At 37.2% G+C, this 24,511-nt stretch overlaps 1 protein-coding gene across 6 annotated transcripts in view; it reads right to left on the bottom strand.

Annotated features, from left to right (window-relative positions):
• Positions 1 to 4,294: 4,294 nt before the first annotated feature.
• Positions 4,295 to 24,511, bottom strand: part of VSTM2A (V-set and transmembrane domain containing 2A) — a 28,618-nt gene continuing 8,401 nt past the window's right edge. For 2 of the 6 annotated variants that reach the window (XM_009453088.4, XM_016957487.4), the window contains one exon: positions 4,295 to 6,224. In XM_009453088.4, coding sequence (XP_009451363.1) covers positions 6,136 to 6,224 — 89 coding nt within the window. In that variant the 3' untranslated portion in view covers positions 4,295 to 6,135. The other 4 variants (XM_009453091.4, XM_001155754.6, XM_009453093.5 and 1 more) reach the window with 4 other exon arrangements.

Raw genomic sequence — 24,511 nt, 5'->3', positions numbered from 1 at the left:
AGACTACAGGACAGGAGCCAGGAACTCTGCTAATTTGCTCCAGTAAGGAGCCCACATGAGGACCAGCAGCAACCACTGTGCTCAGCACAGAAGCAAGCCTGTGATGGCCCAGAGTGAGGACTCCGCTGCCCCGGGTACTGCCAAAGAAAGAGGGAGATCCACATTTCCTCCAGGGACAAGACATTGCTTTTTACTGACTATTTTGGTAAAGAGGAGAAATTCCCAGCCCCTTCATAAAATTACAGCCTTTACAGGACAGAGAACCAATGCAGACTTTCTTCCATCTTTAAGGTATACCTTTCAACAGTATTTTTAGAAGCTGCAGAAATATTACACATGGGTATAGTGGTCTCCTAGGGCTTAAGGGGGTCTAAGTATTCTATTAATCACTTGCCCCCTAAATCTTTGACTAAAGTGACCTCAAGATATAGTATTAGTTCTGAGCCATTGTCTGATCACACAGCGAGGTGTGAGTATTTCTTTTTCTCTAATATTCTCCAAAGGCCTCTCTCCATGGGAGGCTGAGAGTAATACTCCCAGTACACACAGGAAATATTATCGCTGGGGCCATTGGGCTCTTCAGTGTTGGTGCTCTAGGCTTATAAACTCTGCTGGTGGGTTTGGATCAGGGGGTGTGACTTTATTGTGGTGGCCCAAAACTCTGCTTTCAATAACTGAAGAACCATTCTTATGAGGTTATACAAGCCAAGCGTGTCTTCAAGAAGGTTGTCCTTCTCTTTCCTCCCTAGTAGCCCCATGGGCCATGTACCATTCAAAGTTGGTCAGACTAGTGATTACCCAGAACTTCTTCAAAGTCTTCTGCTCACTCTCTGGGTACTCGGGATAGCACAGGTGGACTCACAGGCTGGCATGCTACTCTCCAGTGCATTCCTGTAGCTTTGAAGAAGGAAATGTCTTCTGGAAGAGCCCATGACTTGTCACTAGGGGTTGAGGATAACTCAAAATAGGAAGGGGTTCAGAGGATCATAAGCTAGAAAAGAAGGACAGAAACCCAAAACAACACGCAAAGACCACAGACATGAAAAGCAGCCCCATTGCCTCCCAATGCCAACAAGAGTCACAATCACTTTTAGCAGGGGACAAATAACGCATTTTTTTTTCTTTGAATCATTTCTGACTTCCTGGCTTTTAATAACATAATAAGACTGTAAAACTCAAGTTATCATTTTCTATGATATATTCTCATTTAATTATGTTTGCTATTGGTATTCTATTTTGGAATAAATACATCTGTGATTTTTATTTCAAATTGTAGGTTGCAAAACCAATTTAATGTTTTGTGTCAAGCATGAACAAAAAAAGAGACAGAACAAAATAGAAAATATTATAATGCACTGCATATACAAAATAAGGGTAAGTATTGTTTGGTGAAACTTGTTTCTTTTCACATACAGTGAGATACAATAAAATACTGAACCATTCTTTAGATTTAACACAATCTGGTGGACAGTTTATATTATCCCTATTTATTTTCAACCTCACCTTTGATTCCTATCTCAGCTGGGGCATAAAGCCAACATAGATTTCAAGAAGAGTAAATACATGCTATTCTCTGAGCTTTAACTACCTCAAAATGGTCTGTTTATTTCTTTAACAATGAAAACATAACTAAGTATGCAATGATTTTATCATAATATTTCTCCCCTGACAACACTGTAATCCATTGTCCTCTGGGATTTGTATTGTGGAGTCTAAGATCTAATTTTTTGAATGTCTGATAACGTGTGTGTGTGTGTGTGTGTGTGTGTGTGTGTGTGTATGTGGTGTATATGTTGTAGCTCCTTTCCCTTATCTTTTTAATTACACTGCTTTTTCAGCACCTGTCTAGGAGTCAGTCTCTTCTTTCTGTCCACCTGCCCTTTCAATTTATATACTCATGCTTTTACTTTAAATTGCATTTGTAGTTATTACAACGAGTTCAGTGCCATCTCCACTCAAAGCAGTCCCAATCTTTCACTCTTTCCTTTGGCTCCTCAAAGTGATCAATTATAAAGCAGAGGTACTGATTGCCTTCAAGCTTCAGGTTATAGGACCTTAGGCTGGGAGCTGATGGCCCCACACAGCTGATCTTCTGGTTTTGTAATGAGAGAAAATGGAAGAATCTCTCTGGAAGGAAATTGAACACTTTAATAGTTCTGCCTATCTTTCTTTGCCAGATCAATTGTAAGTTAGCACTAAAATGTCTCTAGAGTTACTAGAGATATTCTAACTCTAGAAAGTTACAGTCTCTCGTGCCTCCTGTATCCCTGCCATGTCAATACAAAGGGGCAGCCTGGCCGGAAGGCTCAGTGCTGTGCCCCAAGGAGTTTTGCTAACAAGTTAGTTAAGCACCAGAAGAGGTCAGGCTGGGGAGAGAGCCTGTGTCCTGATTTTGGAAGTCATTCACGTTGGAATTTCCACACAGTCCTGCTCTGCCCTGTGCTCTCCCCTTGGCGTGGACTTGTCTGAGGCGCCCTTGCCTGATGATCTTGCCTCTCGCCACTCTCCCCACACTTAATGTTCTTGTCCTCTTTCTTGTCTTTGAGCAAGCCTAGATGGACTTCACCTCTGGGGTTTTGCACAAGTCCTTCCCTTTCCCTGGAGGGCTCTGCTCCCAGATCTCTTGCCGGGCTTCCTATCATTCAGATTTGCATAAACATCACCTCCTCAGAGCAACCTCCTCTGACCTCCTAGTCACACCCCTGTATATCATCCTACTGGGTTTTCTTCTTAGAATTTATCAGTATCTCATGTTCTTGCTTTTGAATGTTTATTGTCTGTCTCTTCTTAGATCTAGGAAAGAGCCTTATCAATTTCATTGCTGAAACCCTGAAGTCTTAACACTTCCTGAAACACTGAGTGCTCCCATAATTAATGAGCAGTTCTGAAAATAAAATTACTTGGGCCTAATATTTGAAATTATGTGCACACATATTTTTTAGCTTCATAGTCTTAACTCCAAAATACAATCATCAGAGTTTTATGTGTTATCTCAGACAGGTTACATTTACGTCCTGCAATTATTTTTTCTTATACAAACTAAGTTATGTTTAATATTTTTACTTTAAAAAAATAGGATAAATAACAGAATCACTTATTTGAATGGCATCTACGTATCCATTGCAAAGTTACATTGCTAGTCCTGAAAATTCAACCAACATCATCCTGTATCATTAGTCCATGCTGTTTATAACAAATTGCGATGATATTTTTTCTGAACTTAAAAATGTGTTTTTTTTGTACTCCCCCTGCACACACCCACACATATGTGTGTCTTAACATACCTTCCTAAATTATATTCAAGAACTTTAAGGCAAACCAGTTCATAATTATAACTATCAGGTTTTCTTAGATGCTCAAAATCATCTAAACATTCTTCTTTTAGGCAAGCAAATCATAATCAAATCACTCAGAATCAATGAATTGATTGGCCGTATGAAGGACCACCTCCATAAAACAGATATGCAAAAATATACATGGAATTCCAGTGGGTTCATGAACTCCACTAAGCTTATTTACTAACCCCGACTAGTGGCTTCTGCTTTAAATAATTTTTATCTTATTTTATTATTTTACCCTCATGTGTTTTCATTTGCATTATTTTATTGCAAGCAATTTATAAGTCTTTAAGAAAGAACAAAAGCATTCAACTTAAATTCAAGTAAGCAATTTTAATATTTTAGGATTCTCTCTTATGATAAACATTACATAACCTTGGAAACAAGGTTGAGAATGTCTGATAACTTTTTTTTAAATCTTTATTCCTATTCATAGTTATGGTTATTTACAAAGTTATAGTCGCAGAGACACAATATCTGAAAGATCTCCTTAATTTGTTTTAGTTTCTGTTCCAATTTTTAAGGTTCCATATTAACTTCTTGAGTGTGAAGCAAATAGTGCACCATGTTCTTTCTCAAAGTAGCCAGTGAGTTGGACTCTTGGTGGCACAGTGACAGATAAATCTTCATTATTTTGGACACTGATACAACGAGCCTAGTAGCTCATTCCAAACTAGCGTACGTCTTTGATTATGAGCATGGTAAACATTGCTGATACAGGTACAAGTCTGTGTTGCTTTAGAAATGACCAATCTCATGACCTAAATTTTGAGTAAAAGTACATTACATGTAGATTTTTCCCAACTTGACTGAATTTGAAACAGTATACTTACTTATGCTTTAATGTATGCAATCTTTAAGGCCCAGATAAACTTAATAGATGGTGTTTATCTTACCATTATTTTATGCATTTTTAAGTATTAAACTTTCAAAGAAAATACATTTCTAGGTTAATAAAATAGTGCAATCAAAACCTTTATTAATTTTTCTCATTAAACTGAAATGATAAACCAAATGAATGAGAAAAGTGGCAGTAAAAGATTTAGCATGAAGTATTATTTCTCAGGTAATGTCAAGAATATTATGAAAATATATACTTGCTTATAACTGAATCAAAGAAAATGAATACATTTACCTTTGAAAAGCAGAGGTACTGATTGCCTTCAAGCTTCGGGTTATAGGACCTTAGGCTGGGAGCTGATGGCCCCACATAGCTGATCTTCTGGTTTTGTAATGAGAGAAAATGGAAGAGTCTCTCTGGAAGGAAAACTTAGGTCATTTATCTCTCAAGCTGTATCTATTCCATAATGTATATGGAACACTTTAATAGTTCTGCCTATCTTTCTTTGCCAGAGTAGAAAACAGGTTCAAAATAAAATAGTCTGAATTATCATAAAGACAAAAATAAGAATGGAATATTTAAAATTATAATTCACTTAACCAGTGAAAACTGAACACATTAATCTTCTTTAGTCGGGGACCTGCCATCATCTTTTGCATATTGTATTTAGCCAACAACCAAATTCTAATTTTTAATAAGGAGACATTAAAATATAATTAGCAGCAAATAACAGAATGACAAAGGTACAGAAATTCATAAAGGTCAAAGGAAGCAGCATTTTTAACCATAGCAAGAAATGTTCTAACATGAATTTAGGGAATTATGGTGAGTGCTTCACCTTCCCCACATTCGCCTCCTAGGCAAATTTTCTAGAAGCAACATTTCTATTTGACAAGATTATAATGATAATAATACAGAAATAGCTGTCAAAACCAGACAGTGTACATTCTTCACAGTCAAGAGACTCTCAAACCTCAATAAACACCATGTATAAAGGAACATCGTAAATTCCAACTTAGCACAGACATAACAAAATTAATTCATCGATCAGAGACTGATACAATTTTGAATATGCACTTTCCAGAATGAAGCAGAGGACAATAGAGACCATCTGCAGCTGTCAAACCTGTAGAAGTGAAACAATGAATTACAAAATTCACGCAGTGTATGAATTATCAACGAAAAACAAATGCTTCGTCAAAAAAAGTTGGTCATTGGCCCAACACATAGATATTCTTAAGTATATATTTATATATATAATGATAAAAATCAGCTTGCATGAGGGTCGCAGTACATCTACTTTGAAGTTATAGCACACATACTATAAGCAATTTACAGAATTTGTCAGGTTTGCATATACAGGAATTGCAAAATGAATTAAAATACACTGAAATATAGAACACTCAAAATGTAGTTCTATAAACCTCCTAGGATTGACGGAGATTGGCCATAACCAGCACTTGCCACCATTGAACACGAACTGTAATCAAGAAAAAGAAGAAAAATCCAAGAAAAAAAGGGGAAAATAAAAAAATTTCTTTCTCATGTTATTCCTTATTTAAAGTAATGTCCTCCTTGTTGACTTGCAGTGTTGATAGTTTTGTTCTTCCCCTAAAAAGGGGGTTTTGTCTGATGATAGCTTCTGTTCTGTAGCCTTTTGGTCTCTGTTTGCTTCCTGAAGATGCTGGGTCCTTTAGTAGGAAATTAGTGGTATCCATAGTAAATATTCCCTATCCTGATGACATTCAGGCCAACCCTTGAGCAGTCAGTGAGATGATTTTAGTCGCCGAAAGAAAAGGGAAAAAATAGATCTTGCTATTAGAAAACGTTCTATCACTTCACGTTAATTCTCTTAAAATAAAAGATCAGTGTTTTGCCAAAGAAAATATGATCAACAAAGCATGTGATAGCCTCTTCATTTATGCTTCCGGAAGCAGGCGCTCCTTGTGTGGTGAATTAGAGTACAGTGGGTGCAGGGTGGTGCTTGGAGTTTAGGGTCAACTTTGCTGTCCGCTCCGTAGATTTTACAGGCGATTTGCTCTTTGCTTTAAGAAGAGAAAGTGATATTGGAAAAAAGTCAGCACTTTAGATTAAAGCAAAGCACCCTTCACAAAGCCACAAACAAGAAGCAGGACAGAAAGTCCATGGCTTGTAGCTATCCTCGCACCTGCGGAAGAAGTTATAAGATATTCGCTCATCTTGAAGATTTCCAACGCTCCTTATTAGGCTGTTTTAAACACATACATATATATATTTAATTAGCTCGCCAGCTTGGCTCTGGTGCTCATGAATGTCTTGGCATGCACTGCAAACAACAACACATACAAAGGATTTCAGTCCCAGGAAGTTGGTGTTGTTTGTTTTGTCTGTTTTCAAACAATGCCACCCCACGGCTGGGAACACTGAGAGGGGCAAATCCAGATACTTTTCCCTCAAGTAATTCCTTGAGGATCATTCCCTGAAGTCATCTGGTTCTTCCTATACTGGTACCTAAAAACACACCTTTTTTTTTTTCCCTACTGCATGAGCATAAATCCACAGGGGATATGACACAACCTAAGAACAGCAGGCTCCTCAAAGAGGGGCAAACTTGTTCTAGGGTAGGTGCATTTGGGCATTTACTTTTATAGTGTTTTTTTTTTTTTAATCCTCGAAATCTTGGAGAAAGTTAGTGCTATCAAGAATTGGAAACTCCTGAAAGAGCTCCAAGACTATCTCAGGGAAGAAATTGTAGTTTTGCATTCTTTTCTTCATATATTTTATTCAATAAGCTTCTAGCTACAAATGACATATTGAATACCTTTATTAGTAAAGAACAAAAATGTGATGAGGATCAAAGCATTACCTTCTTTCATTTTTAACTGGAGAAAGATTAAATGTGTTTGAAGGGGGTAAGTGTGGGGAAATGCAATCTTTTGAATACTTCATCTAAATCATGTTTGGGTCCACACTGACAATGATAAAAACTGTGGTAGAACCCCTTGTTCTCTAAAAGTCACTATATGTAGAATAAATATATGGGGCTTCCAAAGTAGCCATTTAGTAAACTCACATTACTGTATTTCTGCTAGGTTACTTTAGTGTTGTAATTGATTTGCCTTACTGGTAGGTGGGCTATATATTTACCAGTATACAGTATCTCCTCACAGAAACCTAGTGACTGGAGGAAGACCCAGAGGTTAGTAATGGGGCTCTGCAGAGTGGTCCTCTATTCAAGCTGGGTGACAAGTTTCAAAAAATGCAACAGTGATAGCTCAGTTCACGTGCAGTTCTAAGTACAGAGATTTTGCAAGGAAAATGTACACAATCTATGGAGAACCAATAACATCAGAGCTTTCCAAAATTAAACACGTATTCTCATTATCTTTTGAAGAGAAACTCTTTGACAGGAATTCATTTAATGAAAAAAAAAAGAAAGAAAAATAAATTATTAAATGCTTCCCCAAATAGGCAATAGTACTTGATTTCACACAAAGTATGTCTGGTATTGAATACAAGTTTTAAAATGCTGAAAGCAAATACAACTTGGTAAAATAATTCACTATTTAAAATGTATTTTGTGAAATAATGGTTTTCTTTTCAGCATGGGCATTGCAGATTGGCTCGAATTTGTTGAAACTGCACCATAATTTATGTCATCCCTTTCTTAATTAATCAACCCTTCATAGGACATGCCTGACCCCATTAGCCCATTGAGATATTATGGAAACAGCTGCTTCATTTTGATGCAGCATTTCCTATCATACTATATCCAGCATGTGCAAGTTAAAGCATGATTTACATGAGTATTATAACTAAAAAGAAACCCAATTATGCAGTGTAAAGAATATTTTGAGGCTACTAAAATTTTGAACTTCCATCAGATATGTAATATACTATTGAAGCATAGTACTTTTGTTTTCAGATTGTAATCATTCAACCACTCTAAGTACATGCATTTACTAGCATATTTTTAATTAAATACAATTAATTTTCGCCAGGAAAATTACAAAGATTTTTTCCTATATAGTAAATTCTAAAGCAAATCTGTATTGTCATCAAATCACTGATTGTGTTTCTCTCCTTTCTGTTTTTTATTTATGTCTTGAATGAAAAGATATGTACTTCTTTATCTTTGTAGGCCCAAAGACTTTTAGAAATGAAATCTGAAGATCTAAAATGCTATAATTTGTCCTGTGTAATTTTAACAAATAATCATCATAGTCATTTTCATTCAGATTTATACTAATTACATAATGCCATTACTTCTTATCAAACATGTTATGGTTTATTGTATGGAAATATTAACTTTTATACAAGTAAACCTCGGCCACTCTGTGCTCATTTTAAAGACAGAAACGCTTTTCTTTTGTGAGATACGCAGAGCCAGGATTGCCGTCAGGACCGCTGAGTTCTGATTTCCTCTGCTGCCACTCACTTTTGAGATCTTAAATGAGATACTATTTCCACATGTTTCCAAAAGTGAGCATAATAACTGTGTAAAATTGTTTTACTCTTGTCATATTAGTATGCCAGGTATTGCATTGTGATAGGATTGCCTATTTTGTTTTATTTGGTTTCTTTTGCTCTCTGCTGAGGCCAAGCAGGATAATGTTTTCCCCTTAATACAGTCACACATTTAAGCAACTATTGCCCTCAGATAATTGCCTGTCCATTTATCTGTTCCTAGTAGCTAGTTGTAATCTCTCTCTCCTCTGAACTTCAGCAGTATTTTCTTTTGCTAGGTTCTTTACCAGGCCTACATTGTGTGTAATTAATCATATTTGTATCTCACCTCACTGATTATGCTATTAGCTCATTAAAAGCAAGGAGTAAAATTTTTTGCAAGTTTAAAAATTACTTTCAATGTGTACAACAAGGCCTCGAGAGTTTTCAAACTTTACCCCCAACATAAAATGCTCTGTGAAGAAGAAAGGAAGATGCTATTATCTACATTATGTGAAGAAAATTTACAGGCAGCAGGCCTAGATGAAGAGAGGCCTAATGGGACCTAGAGGTTTCTCTTGGACACAGAATGCCATTTCATAACGTCCTTCGACATCTATTTAATCATGATGCCTTTCATTTGCTTTGTTTTTATGCTTGAAGATTTTCACAGTGCTCTCGCGACTGTAATTCCCCCGTCTTTGTAAGGCAGAGGAGGTGTTTTCTCCATTTTGTAAATGGAAGAGTCTGAGAAGTCTTAGAAGTCTAAGCAGGGCAGAAACTTGGCTTCCATTTCTCATCCTTTTCTCTTCCTCATGCAAGAGTGGTGTGGGCCTCGCCTCCCCTGAGATGCATCAGGCAAGCATTTCTCAAGAGAGTTGACAAATGAAAGCCCAGCCAAGGAGAAACATGGAAAAAGCCTTCCAGATATTAACTTCACTATCGTATGATTTCAGAGAATAACAGAAATTCCATATATTTCATTACAAAAAGAAAGCAAAATTAAAAACAGTCAAAACATAGTAGTTGAGATCTTGGCAGCCTCAGCAGTCTGGCGGAAATGGTGTGAGGCTGCCCCTCCCTCCAGTGGACTGCCTGTTGCCAGCCAGACAGGGCCACTGCCTGGAGAGGTCAGGGCCTGCTTCCGCGTCACTGCCTGAGTGCCACCAGCTCCTGTTCTCGTGCCTCTTGCCCCTCCGTGCCCCTCTCACATGTCTGCCAGGTAGAAGTGCTCAGCTGCCTTTCAGCACCTTCCTTTTTAGTTTAGACCTCCGTCTGTGCTACCATTTTTTCCCTGCATCTGCAGTCATCAGGCTGGGAGACAGTGGGCATGCTGAACAGTGCTGCATCCCTCCGCGTGCCCACACCTTGCCCTCCAAAACGGCTGAACCTATTGGGGACCTGCTAGGTGCCAGGCAACATGCAGTAGGCACCGTGCCTCCATCATATTGGTCAATCCTCACAACAATCCTGTGTGGCAAATATGCAGATCAGGAATATGTAACCCAGCAAAGTGAAATAACTCATCCTAGCAGGGAGTGATGCAAAGACAAAGATATGAAGAAACAGCAATGTGGTCCATCAGCACAGAGCAGAAATATGCCGCTTTCGGAAACCACCTGAGGCAAGCAACCTTTCTGCAATACCCCACATTTGTTAAATTGAGATGTGCAGCTATCATTTGAATGTATACTCATCTTTTCAGAGGAAATGTACCACATATACCATAGTTCACATATAACATACTTCATACTTGATATAAAACTTAACTTTTCCCCAACTCTGAACTGATATTGGATATGAAAACATTATCAGCCTCTTGGTTTTTCAACGCATTAATAAAATGTAAAGCTTCTTTGTTCTTTGTAATGTACCAAATTTCTTACGATATAACAATATTTTGAACTTTTCATAGCATAGACTTTTACAGCTTACAAAGGTTCCTCTGAATTCTTTTAAATATTCATTTAATACCTGGCTCCACTATTATTTTAGCATTCCTTCTTCTTTTCAAAAACCTCTTTTCCAAGCTTTTATTCAAATTTGGTAGTCTGGGCCCAGGAAAGTTTACATTGATGGGTCAAAGTGCCATCATTAGTTAGTGACAGGGAGAGAATGAGAACCAGAGCTCTGGGCTCTAGGAAAGATCCCAGAAGAGGATGTGGGTATTTAATTCAAGGCACTGAGTGGAGAAAACTAAGTAAAAAACTTATTCCATGTACATTTGATAAGTTCTCCAAATATCTACTTTCTCTTGGCTTTGAATATTTTCTGATGGATTAATTTCCTGTGTAAATACAAGTTTAGTTGGCTTAGATAGGGGGCACATTCAGCATTTTCAGGGCATCGTTCTGCAGCATTAGGCGTGATTCCTGATCAGCTTTTCTCTTCTTTCTCTTCTTGTCTGGGTATCTAATGTAATCAAAAGGAGCAAGAAAAAAGAAAGAAAACATTTTCTACCCCCACTCGTCACCCCACTGTGGCTGCATGGTCTGACTCCAGAATCTTTGTTTTGTAAAAGTGAATATTAGTGAGGCTCATAACAACAAACCTAAAAATGGAAATCCTCCAATAGTAAAAGTAGCAACAGTCAAATACTTCTCTGTCTGTGAAGAAGGCCAGCTTATGAAGAACTGAGTGTCCATTACAGCTCTTCGAGTAGACGCGGCCCTTCAACATATTTCTCTTTTATTACAGATGCCAGCTTCAGAAATGAAAATCGCTGTGTGAGAAAAACTGAGCTAGCTTCTAATGCAATTTTTATTCAGGTTTGCACATACTAAATCACTGTTTAAGGGGAAAGGTCAAATAATAGAATGATTTTATCCCATAATTTTTTGAGAAGAGTATCTTTTTATTAGAATGCTTACATGTCCGGTGCCAATTTCTTCCAGAAATCTGTTTTTTAAAAGAAATGTGCTTCACTTTGACCTAATACATAAATTGCCTATTTTGTGTGCCCTGGCATGCTGGTAGCAGCTGTTTAAATTCCCTTTCTTGCTTTCCTTTAGTCAGCAAATTTACAGCTCTGTTCTAGTTATGAGGGCTCTTACCGTAGCTGAGGGAGAGTACAGTTGCCCATGAACGCAGGTCTACAGGACAGGGTGCATGGGTGCCACTCCATTCACCAGAGACTGTTCTCTCTTGTTGCTTAGAACCCTGCTCTGCAGCTGTCAGACCTTTCTACCTCCTGCAGCTACTGAAGAGTGGATGCATGCACACAATGCTGCCTTCCTCCTGCTGGGGACACTGCACATCTGAAAACAGCACATTTTCATGGTAGCACACCCATTCAAGCAAGAACTGATTTTGTGCAGATGGGATGATGGTTATGATAGAAGCTGCTAATAATTTTGAACACTTACGATTTCTTTACCTCTGGCTGTGATCCCAAGAGGTAACCATAATCATTTTACTGATAGGGAACTGAAGCTGAAGGGGATTATGTAACTTATTGGAGTTTATTCAACTAGTAGGTAGTACAGGTGAGACTCAAATCCAGTTTCTGTTTGACTCTAGAGCTAAGATGGTACAAATATTTGCATCATAATTTCATCTGGCAATTCCTCATATCTGAAAACTTTATACTTTCCTAATTCTGCTTATTAAAAATATATAGAGATATGAATGGCTTTGGCAAAATGCAAAGGAGAACAATATAAATTGGTGGAAAAACAAACAGAAACCTTTCCAAGAACGGAATTCTAATACCACATATATTTAATAACTGCTTTAATGCATAAATAAGAATGATTTATAATTAGCACTACATTTACTGATATATAGACAAATGTTGCTAAAATGCTTGAAACTATTTAGTCACAGAGTTTAAAAATGCTTCCTGACTGTCTGCTTTCATTATTCATTAGCATTCTCTTTATTAATCACGCATAGGTGGTTTTAATCCAAAATTTATTTGAATAATCACAAATTCCATATTAGGAATTCCACATGTGGTTTTGTTGCCCTGATCATGAATGGTGCTAAATTTGACTAAGGGTTTCAGAAAGTGTATTGAAGTTGGGGAATGCAATGGAGACAAATGGCATCCATGTGCACTGGTGTCCTTTCAGCGATCATGCACCCAGAGCCCTTCCCTGGCTCAGTCAGGACAGCTTGCCCTGAATTAGGAAGCCAACAGAAGTGCATCACAGCTAGTATTATTGACTACTAACTGAAAAGGGCAGAGAAAAGAATAACTCGTGAGTTGAGGAAACAGAGGTCAGTTTGGCTGCATATCTGAGAAATCGCTCATCAGTTGGTGAAATAAAGAATACCTCTCCTTATCCACGCCCTCTTTGAATGTTTCTATAGACCTCCATCACCAATACTGTCAGAGAAAAATCTCTCATCAAAGTAGGAAAAACAACTCATATTTTTAAAGAAATGGCAACTGAGGAACTCAGAGTGAAAAAAATAGAAGAAAAAGAAAGAAGGAAAGAAACATGGCTCCAAATATGTGATTTCATTTTCCACATATCTTCTTATGTAAATTGAAAAATAAAGATATAGCCATGATTTATAAATATAAAAACTAAAGGCTGGGAGCGGTGGCTCACGCCTGTAATCCCAGCACTTTGGGAGGCCGAGGCAGACAGATCACGAGGTCGAGAGATCAAGACCATCCTGGCCAACATGGTGAAACCCTGTTTCTACTAAAAACATAAAAATTAGCTGGGCGTGGTGGTGCATGCCTGTAGTCCCAGCTACTTGCGAGGCTGATGCAGAGAACTGTTTGAACCCGGGAGGTGGAGCTTGCAGTGAGCCGAGATCACGCCACTGCACTCCAGCCTGGGTGACAGAGTGAGACTCTGTCTCAAAAACAAAAAAACAAACAAAAAACTAAAAAACTGATTTTTATGGTTCATTAATGTCTGACTTTGAGGAAGGAATTATTGGAGGACCTAATGTCAATAGGACCTACAAAAGCATAAATTACATGGCTTCAGAAAACACACCTGTTTTAATACAAGGAAAATGTCTTAAGATTTTACCCATATATTTTCCAAGTTTGAGCCAGTGGCCTTACCCTTTTCCTTAATTTAGCTATTTCAAGTTTTCTTAATTAGAATGCTTTATTAATTATCTTCATTAGTAGAAGTTATCTTCTTAGCTATCAGCATTAAGTAACTAGAAATATTTGACGCAAGATTTTTAAAATTCACATCTCATTTATCAAGATATACAAATAAAAGGACAGAAGTAAGCCATTGCCTGGAATTTGTTCATCAAACTTCCCAGACATAATTTGTCATTAAATATCATTTTAAATAAATTAATATTATCATCACAAATACATAATGAAGGATGGTCCAAGGGCTGTTTTTTAATCTTTTCTGACCATTGCTACATAGGCAGTCTGGAGTTGTTTTCTTGAACGTTCACCAAATTACATTAAACTTCATGGATATTCTTAGCAGTGGTATTATCCTCAGAAGTGCTTTGCACTATACATAAACCAAAACGTAACTTTCTATCCCTAAACATTTAACTCTAAGTACATGCTAAACACAATGCTAGGTGCTGCAATGACACCCAAAGTTCAGGACACAATTCCTATCTTCACAACCCTTATAATATTTTCAGATAGTTTGAAATAGAGTGAGGTTTTAAATTCTAAACTTTTTTTTTTTCTATTTAGTGGTTGTGATTCTACAGCTTAATCCCTAAATGTAGGATTTTTCAAATTAACTATTTACAACGCTAGAAGTTAGAAAATTGCCTTCATAGCATATGGATTTGTTTAATCAGAAAAACTAAAGATAAAAGATTATATACAAGGCTGACGAACAGGCTCCTCAGGGTGTGTCTGTAACAGAAGCCATCAAAATGAAGCAAGAAAAACATTGACTCATAACAGAGCCCAAATTGCTTAACTTAATTTCATCTTTAAAATTTTCTCTACAGCTTCATATTTGTCAGCTTCATGGAAGAAGAAATCACAACTCCTGGATTTTACTATTTGCTTTAATTCAAGCACTGTTTCACCTATATTAGGTATGTTTTATACCTATAGGATTCTGAATTCATGCAAAAATGCTCTCTCAGAGTCTGTTGTGAAGCAGTTGCATTAAGTAAAACATAATTCTCATTTATAAATCTTCCTGTGTCCGATTTCCCTTGATACTCCCAATGACAATGCATTGCTCCTCACTTTGATCTCCCTTGGAATTGGGGGTTGTGTGAGTCATCTCATTGACAGGAAAAATGATTGCATGATATTTTATTTGCTTGTATGTGTTTATTTAATCAATATGAATTCATCAAGATCACACCTATTTGCTTAGAAAAACAAGACTAACTTGATGGTCAGATTCTCTACCCAGCCTCCAGGAAATAAGATATAATAAAATACAAAGTTCCTAATTTCAATGCTACTAGCAATTTCTGATACCGACCATTTTCACAACAGTACTTTGGGTACATATATGTACATGTGTAGATATTTTTAAGATTTTGTCATGAACTCTATAATTATACACCATTATTTTACTTTGCTTCTCTTTATTTGTTGAAATATTTTATGTGTTTGCTAATTTATTTTCTCTCTCATGAGACAACTGTTTACCATTTTTTAATTGGAAAAAATTTAAATTTTCTTTTTCTGCTTATAACAAAGTAATACATTATCATTGTACAAAAGTTATAAACAAGCGAAACAATAAAAAATTAAAAATCATAACTTACATTGACTGCTGTACATTTTCTTTCTTTCTTTTATTTTTCTATGCACATGGCTCAGACTGATTTAAAGTTCTGTATGCTATATATTTTTTCACTTTAAAGTTTTGTATCCTATGTTTTTTCATGTGATGTCATGTACTGAATCCTTTCTAATGTCTCCAAACATTCTTTGAGAATATGATTCTAGAAGCTGCTTAATGTTCACTGTATGCTTTAACACATTCACTAGGTAACTTTCCTTTTGGTCATCTGTGTATTTCCAGGTGTATGAAAAACTCCATGGTAAGTATTGCAATTCATGACTCGCTATGATATCCTTGGAATTTCTTCTCAGAAGTATGATTTCAGGGACATATGGGCTGCACAATCTAAAGCCTTGTGAGTACTCTTCCCTGACAAATTTTCCTTCACAAGGGAAGTACTGATTCACCATGCCAGTGGCAATGTAGCAGAATGTCTGATTCACTGTAACCTTTATGATGCTTGTTGATTTAGAAAACTTTTGCCAAGATTATACCTGTCAATTTTTTTTTAATGAGAAGGGGTTTTGACTGGGACTGCATCAAATCTATAAATACTTCTGAAAAACCTGACAGATTTGCAATTCTGAGATGGGCCATCCCAAAACATAGCATTGTAACTCATTTATTCAAACCTAAACTCTCTCAATGAAATGTTTTAGTGGTCTTCATATTCATACTACTTATTTGCAACCATACTTTGTAAAAAAAAGATTATATATTTTATATCTTTTACTTGTTGCTACTATTGAGGATTCAATATTATTCCTAAAATATTTTCTATTTTGGTATTGGAGTTATGTAGAAGGTTGACCTAAGTTTATACTTTTATCTTAATTTTATTCATATTATATGATCACTTTTAATATCTCTATTACGATTGATTAGGAGTGATTAGGAGTGGGTTACATAATCACAGCATCTGTAAATATTGACATTTATTATTTTCCTAAGTATTAGACACAAATATTTCCTTGTTTGATGCTTTACTTTTTAGTTACATATTATTTAGTTAAATAAAATTTTAAAGTTATAGCAAAATATTTTCACTTGCAAATTATTTTGTAACTTTTAACCTTCAAAGCCACAAGTATCTTATTTTATGCTAATCTTCCTATATTTGATTTTTCTTTTCTGCTTAGTTCTTTAACTGGCCTTCATTTGGATATATATTGTAAACTGTGATCATATGTCTCCTTTTGGCATTATTAATTAAATAAGTCCTTCTTTAACTGTTACATTTTTAAATTCATTAGATATTATTTTGTATAATTTTCGAGCTTTCCAGGCTTGTTTTTATTTTCTTTAATATCTATTCATATTTCTGTTTCTTTATTGTCCTCTTAAATAATAGTTATTTTGTAGCATATTTTCCTATCTGGTAGGTAAAGAGGTAGAGAACTAGGCATTGCTGAGCTCACTCACATGCTAGGTTTACTCTCCTAGATTTTTAAAATCCATTATCTCATTTAATGCTAAAAATGACCCTTGGCAAATAAGTATTACCATATCAGTTTTATACATAAGACTTTAAGGTTCAGAGAGATTTTGTGAGCAGCTCACCCAAAGTAACAAGCTGGTAGATAGCAAATCTAAGAATCAAATCTGTATCTACCTGGTACCATAAACTATGAAATTTTAATTATTAATTTATAGTCCTATTTTATTTTTGTCTCTTTTTAAGGCTTTACATAATATTCTAACTTGTTTATGTTTTCAGATGTATTGCTAATTACTTTGTGATTTTAAAAACTCAGAAAATCTTTTTTGAAAGCTTGAATTTAATTAAGATGAACACCAGTTTGTATAATTATGGCTTTAGAATGCCTGCTATTTATTCAGGTTGCAGTTTAAATTCTTAAAAATCCTTTGGAATTTTATCATGTTTTATAATACAGATCTAGTTACAACCTTGGGCAAGACAGCTGGTGGCTAATATGTTGTGCTTTTTTAGAGGAAAATTTATCATCAATTAATGGCATTGTGACAGAAGAAAAAAAAGCAAGCTCTGAAATTATAAATCATAAAACATAAGCCAGAAATGGAGATCTAGTCTTCCTTCCTCAACCCATCACTTCCACACAACCAGCAAGGAAGATATTTGCCTAGAAGAACCAGGTGGTAAAGACCATTAACTCTAATCATTTCATTGCTGATAATTGTATATAAGCATATGCAATAATAGTCATATTATTACAGCAACTAGTCACCATTCATTCAGGGATTATTAAGTGTCAATCTTCATATGTACATCGTTTCCTTCAATTGTCAAAACCCTGTGAGGATTATAGTATAGTTCTCATTTAAGGAATGAGGAAACAGGCCGGGGACAGTGGCTCATGCCTGCAATCTCAGCACTTTGGGAGGCCAAAGAGGGGGGATCACTTGAGGTCAGGAGTTTGAGACCAGCCTGGCCAACATGGTGAAACCCTGTCTCTACTGGAAATACAAAAATTAGCCGGGCGTGGTGGTGCGCACCTGTAATCCAAGCTACTCAGGAGGCTGAGGCAGGAGAATTGCTTGAACCCGGGAGGTGGAGGCTGTAGTGAGCCGGGATCACACCACTGCACTCTAGCCTGGGTGACAGACAGAGCAAAACTCCATCTCAAAACGACAACAAAAAAAAAAAAAAAAAAAAGAAAGAAATGAGGGAACAGACATACTGTGCTGTGAGTGATGGAGCTGAGATGTGAAGCAGCCTTCCTCTTTAACCGCTGTGCACTAGTGCCTCTACCAATGAGTAGGCAGAGCCAGAGGCAGAAGGTCTGAGGAGTGTGTCCCTGCTCATTTATGCCCCTTCGCTGCTCAGATGAAGGCACTGGTTCAGCCTATCAGTGGCAGAAGTGGTCCTTGGAAGAAGGAGCTCTTGACCTTTCTTGCTCTTTTAGGGTGTGTGTTATTGTGACCAACAGAGTGAAGCCTTTCTAGCAAGTTTTCAACACTTTGGCCATCTAGCCAGGAAGCTGCTCCTCTGGTGGCTTCCTGAAGTGGCAGACATCATGGAATCACTTGAGACAAGAACTTAGAACACTGGCAAATTCCGTTTCATGTCTTCTTAATTACAGAGGAACTAGTAGTCACAAGCAAGCCTTCATGTGGCCAGTTATGAATGGAAAAACCCACCCAACCTTGATATCATAGGCCCAAATAGTTCTGAACTTCAATGAGTAAAATTAAATATGGTTTGCAGGAGAATTTAACCAGTATAGACTCTTAATCTACATAATTCTGGTTCAAATATAGCCCTAGCAGATTCCTTGGCCTGTATTATCCAAATCATTCCCTTATATCTATTTTTGTCTTATTCATAGACACTTGATTTACATAGTTGCCATTTATATGATAGAATTACAATGATTAAATTAATTTAACCTGTGTAAGCAGCCAAGTTGGATCATTTAAACAAAAATCAGCAGTAAGGGCTGAATTACATGACTGACTCTACCTCAAAGCAGTGCACCATTTACTCACATATTAAATGAGACAAGCACTCTCCCTGCAAAGACCCTCAGTCCCTCATCTCCCTCCTCCCAATGACTTTGACATCCTGTGTTAAGATCAATCCTGCTGAAAGTGGCCACTCTTGGCTCCTGGCAGCTGTTGCAGCAGCTGCCTCTTAACAGTCAGGTTCACATCATGGTGAACACACAATAATTGTATTTCATAGTTCAGAGAATCAGCATTCCTGCTGAGCTACTACAGACTCCACACACGGAGACACAAGTACCACCTTCACCGCAGCCAGTTTCCTTACAAATACCAGCTGTTGATCACAGGAGTGAACAGCTTCACAAAAGTCCATCCCAACATTGGAAACAATAAGAGCAACAGAACAGAGCCTCTAAAAAAAGTATTTTGTAGCATGACACAGATACACATACAGATATATATCTCATAGTAAATGATAAGAAGAAAATTTTTTTACCCTGAAAAACTTCAAAAAGCTAATGATTCTTTTAACTTTTGGAACATAGAATACTTATTTCTGGTTCTACACTCAGAGATGCTGATTCAGTAGGCACTGGGTGGAGTTCTGGAATATGAATTTTTAATAAGCTCCCTGATGAGTCTGGCATAGGTAGACTGCACAACTCACTTTGAGAAACACTGTTTGGGAGTCTTGATCAGTTCTAGAGTAGTGGTAAAATTATCTAATTATGAAAACATAATTATACAAAATAATAAGAACATGAGCCCCACTTGTTCAGGGCACATAGAGGAATTGCAGAAACAAGCTATAGTATTTGTAGCCAAGAAGTTATAGTTAGGGTGATCAACTGTCCTAGTTTGCTTAAAACTAAGAGGTTTTCCAGAATGTGTGACTTTGAGCACTAAAGGTTCAACAATACAAGGCACAGTGAGGGCTTCAAAGTAAGTATAAACGAATTGCTGAGAACTTGATGAGTAACCAATTCTGACTAAGAGAAAAGGAGAAAGCTTTAACAAAGGAGTTTGCATTTTTGTAGGAACTCAGCAAATAGGAAAAGACTCATACAAAGGAAACAGCATTTGCAAAGCCATAGAGGTAACAAAATATCTGAAAACATTCAGGCAATACCAAATGGAAAGACTGAATGAGATTAGGAACTCAGAAGAAACAAGGCTGGAGTTAGACTACAAAAACTAATGTTGGCACTTTGAAAAAAATAATCATTTCACACATGCTCTGTTGTGATACGTCCCTTGTAGTAGAGTTAAAACGAAATTCTTTTTGGAATAGATTGGATTAGATGAGGAAAGTGAAGAGGGCCTGTGTTGACAATGAAACCAGTATTGGTTAGAACAGAAAAGACGCAGTTTCTCAAGGATGTTTTAGGGAGACAATTACTAGGACAATTCAGTGTGGCAGCTGACAGAAGAGATGAGAACATTTTCAAGGCTTCCTCAAGACCAATGACTGTGATGAATGCTATTAAAAGAGTTTGGGATCATAGGAGGAAGAACATTTCTTTTTGGTGAGAAAGCTAAGATAAATTCAGTCTTGAATATTTGAGTTTTAGATGTCCGATCTGGGTATCTATCATGAAACAAACCTCACTACAACCTAGTGCCTTAAAACGACAGGAGATCATCATCTGTCTCTGTTCTGCGTGTTGTCTGTACTTAGCTGGGCAGTGTTTGCTTGGGCTCCCTCATGCTGCAATGAGACAGCCACTGGAGCTGTGGCTGGAGGAAGGCTGGGGTGACTGGCTGCCCAAGGCTGCTTCCAGGCTCGCACACCAAGGTCCTTGGCTGGGCTTCACTCAGTAAGGTGGCTGCACTGCTTCCACAGTGGCTGGCTTCCAGGAGGGCTCAGCAGGTGCTGCCAGCCCCTGTAAAGGATAGGTCTAGAATTGGCACAGCTCACTTCTTCATACTTTACTGGGCAGAGTGGTCACAGGCCAGCCTACGCTCAGGGGAAGGAAAATAGGCTTCAATGCGTGGGATGGAGACAAGTGTGCAGACATCCTTACTCTGCCACAGTTTTTGCAGGATATATATGTAGATACTTTGGGGACAAGAGTGAACATGAGTCTGGATCTACAGAAATGAGTCAGAAGTACAAAGTTGACTCGAACAATTTCCTAAGAAAATTTAGCAGTCAAAACCATGGAAGTGGATGAGAAGATCAGGCAGTTGACAATGGGAAAAGAACTATATTTAAGAGAGGAATTTAGTTGGGGAGGAGGCCAATAAAGGAGAGAGGAGAATGCTAGGAGCCAGTAAATAGGGGACCAGCCTGCAAAGAGAAGAGAGGTAAGAGTGTCAGGAAGGAGTGATCGAGGGAGAAAGGCTGCCTAGAGACTGGGAAGGACGAGATGTGAGAGGGTGGGGAATTGGAAGCAGGAGACACCAGTGACTTGCATGACAGCTTTGGGAGTGCGAGCGACCTGGGCAATTTACCTGGAGGAGCCAGCACGCAGCTCTGCACACCAGGCGTTGATCCATGGCCAGGTTGGGGAAGAGGAGCAGGAAGCTGCTTCACAGTTCTGTGTGACGTTGGGAAGGTGGGAAGGGGGTCAGTAGAAAAAAGTGAAGACAGAGAGAAGAAAGGAAGGACTAGTAGAGGTGGTCTGTGGAGATGTTTGACCTCTGGAAGGATTGGAGACACTGGATGAGACAGGAAGAAACAAGTAGAGAATGGCTTAGTATATTGGGGTATTTGGGGGCATGGTGGAGGGGCGTTGAGTCCTGTGTTCTCTGCGAAGAGGGACCTAAACCACTCCATCCTGGTCAAGATCCTGGGACTTCCACAGTCAGTTGTGCTTGGTGCCACCCTCCTCTCCGAAAGGTCTTTCTTCTCCATATTTGCTTGTATGAACTCTCCCTATCCTCCAAGTCCCTTCTTCCAGGTTGCCCTCCCTGACTCCTCCAGCAAGAAGCAGGAATTCACCTTCTCAGAACATCTATAGAACATTTCTTCTGCTTCTAACTCTATGTATTGCTTTCCTGATAACATCATATTTATTGGCATCTTCTCTTGATAAGCTTCTTGCAAATAGAGCCAAAAAAAGTGGGCAGAGGGGAGTGGGTTTGATATGATCTAAGGTGGTCATGGTACACAAAACTGGAGAGTGTTCAGAACAATTGAAGACGGCAAACTTCAAAGGGATTGCAAAAGCCAAGTTTTGTTTATCTGTTTGCCTAACCGTTTTGCTTCATTATTTTGTTTTAATTGCTGATTACTAAATGGAGGTAGAATTCAAATAATTTTACAAGTGAAGGATTCACAAAGATAAAAAAGAATTTTAAGTGGGAGGGGAAAGTCACATGCTCAAAAACTTTTGGAAAATATCTGGAAAAGGTATGGGACTAGCCATATTAAATAACAGTTAGCTTTATCCTGTGATAGGCAGATGGTCATAGACTATCTTTTCCATCTTCTTCTATTCATGTAAATCTCTGCTCTAGAAAAACTGGTTAAATTAATTGTATGAAAATTTGAAGATTTTATATAAAATTATTTTCAGCGAATATGTTTTCCTTCATTTAAAAACAGAAATTCTTTGAAAGAAAAATAGTATCAATTAAGAGGTGAGTGTTTCAGTTTAAATAATTTAGTCAACTAAGTCAAAGATTATGATGAAAATAAAGGGCCAAACGGGCCAGCTTTTGTGACAGAGATGACAGTGTCCCATATACCATAGATGAAGGGTGCCTCTTTGTATCAAACAATAAAAGATAAAAGGCTAGTACAATATAGCTATTGGCTTCCAAAAGCAAGATTTTGATTTTTGTGCTTTCATCACATCTTGCCTTTCATAGAATAATGAAATAAAGATGGATGATAAATGGAATGTACAAATATTTTGTTTTCTTGCAAACTAAAATACAAACTCCTTGAGGAGAAGAAGTGTGTCTTCCATGTTTGTGTCCCTGTGCCTGGTATGTGAGTTCCTAGGCGGGATGGAAGGTGAATAAATGAATGAATAAATGAAGCATGGGTATTGAAATAAGCTTTATTTGAATATAATCTGAAAATCGTGAGGCAAAAATCATAAATCAGGATGTGGGTATTACAGTGAATATAATATATAAATATCCACCCCAGATACTGAATCATATATAATAATTGTGCAAGTATAGGAACTTACACATAAGTAAAGTGAGTGACTGGACTGCCCCAGCTTCTGAAATCGAAATTAGAAAATGTTGATAGAAGTATATAAAAATATTATCCAGTATTCACTGGTTGGAAATATTGAAATTAAATATTTTCAGATATTTCAGGTTACTCTTTGATATAAGCAGATATGTTTAGTGAACAGGACTTTTAATGAATATAGACTTCATGAGTCACTTTTTTCTCTCCTTCTACCTTTACATCTAGAAAAAGCAATTTTGAATCTGACAGCAAGGCTGGCAATGGGATGCAAAAAGAGCAGTAATTTTTATTTGATAATTGTTAGAAGAGATCTAGAGTTTATCATTTAGCACTAATCACAGCGCTAAGAGATATTAAAATAAAATAAATAGATATTTTGAGATTGCATTATTAAACCCCAAAAGCTAAGAAAACATTCTAGAAATAGATAAAGCATTTCATTCTACCCTTGGAATTCTTCACTTGGAATAGGTAATCTGTTTGATTTTATTCTGCCGAACAGATTGATGACATCTAACTTGGAACAGTCTATGTAGGATAATAATAATTTCACTTCCATGATTTGGAGTTCTTGCTAATTAGGTTGTAAATTGTCTGCTTAGGCTACTCTGTAATCTTGCCTGTAGTGTCTCACTTCTTTTATGATAATGTGAAGAAAGAGGGGAAAATCACTCCAAAGACATTAAATCTTCCTCAAATAATAGTCACAAAGTTGTAACCATCATTTGGTTACCATTACAATTTAGCATATACCTGTGTGTTTAGTGTGTATGGATACACACATATATGTTCCAGCTATATTAGTTTGTCCTTTAATTTGGTAAGCAGAAAAGATTATAAAGAAAAAAATTAGACAAATCCACACACATTGGGCTTCAGAGAGGCTAAGCCATCTATTCATCAGACTGACATAAATTGCAATGACCAAGGCATGCCAGGAGAGTTGCTCATCTACATTATAAGGCAGGGCAAACTCAGAGAACCCTAATCCAAGTGCCCTACAAATCTGCAAATCACATCCATTAGGAAGTAAAGCATTAAGAGAAAACCTATTTTGGCATACAGTATTTTAAAAACATTTAAAAGCATTGTTCACAAGCAAGGACTTAAAGATACATACCTATATGTATTTCTACATGTATATATATATTTGATATATATAAAGTCTATATTTGATTAGGATGATTTCTGAGATGTGTGTGTGTGTGCGTGTGTGTGTGTCTGTGTATTCAGGACGATATGAGATGAGATCTCAGAAATCATCCTGGTGAAGTAATCAGACTTTTTAATTTAATGGCTGAAGAGACCTTAAATATTAGCAATATAATTTTCCATTACCGATGGTAGCATCAATACTTCTTTAGGGAAAAACCTAAAGAAGGATAAAGTCAGTATGTTTGTGCTCCCTTCATCCCATGTCACGTGTTTGAGGAAATCGGGACGGCCGCGGGGTTGTGCAGGGTACTGCTCATTCCACGAAGCCTTTATCCCACATCAAGGTTAAAACTTCCACGCGTTTCCATTGGCTGAATGACTGCATACATTAATGCCATTCAGAACAGCTTTAACTTGCACAGCTGCCTTCAGAATCCTGTGACTAAGCTTCTAAATTGGCCTG

Source organism: Pan troglodytes, chromosome 6 (genome assembly GCF_028858775.2).
Source record: "Pan troglodytes isolate AG18354 chromosome 6, NHGRI_mPanTro3-v2.0_pri, whole genome shotgun sequence".
Classification (NCBI taxonomy): Eukaryota; Metazoa; Chordata; class Mammalia; order Primates; family Hominidae; genus Pan; species Pan troglodytes.
This window is presented reverse-complemented; position numbering and strand designations above follow the sequence as displayed.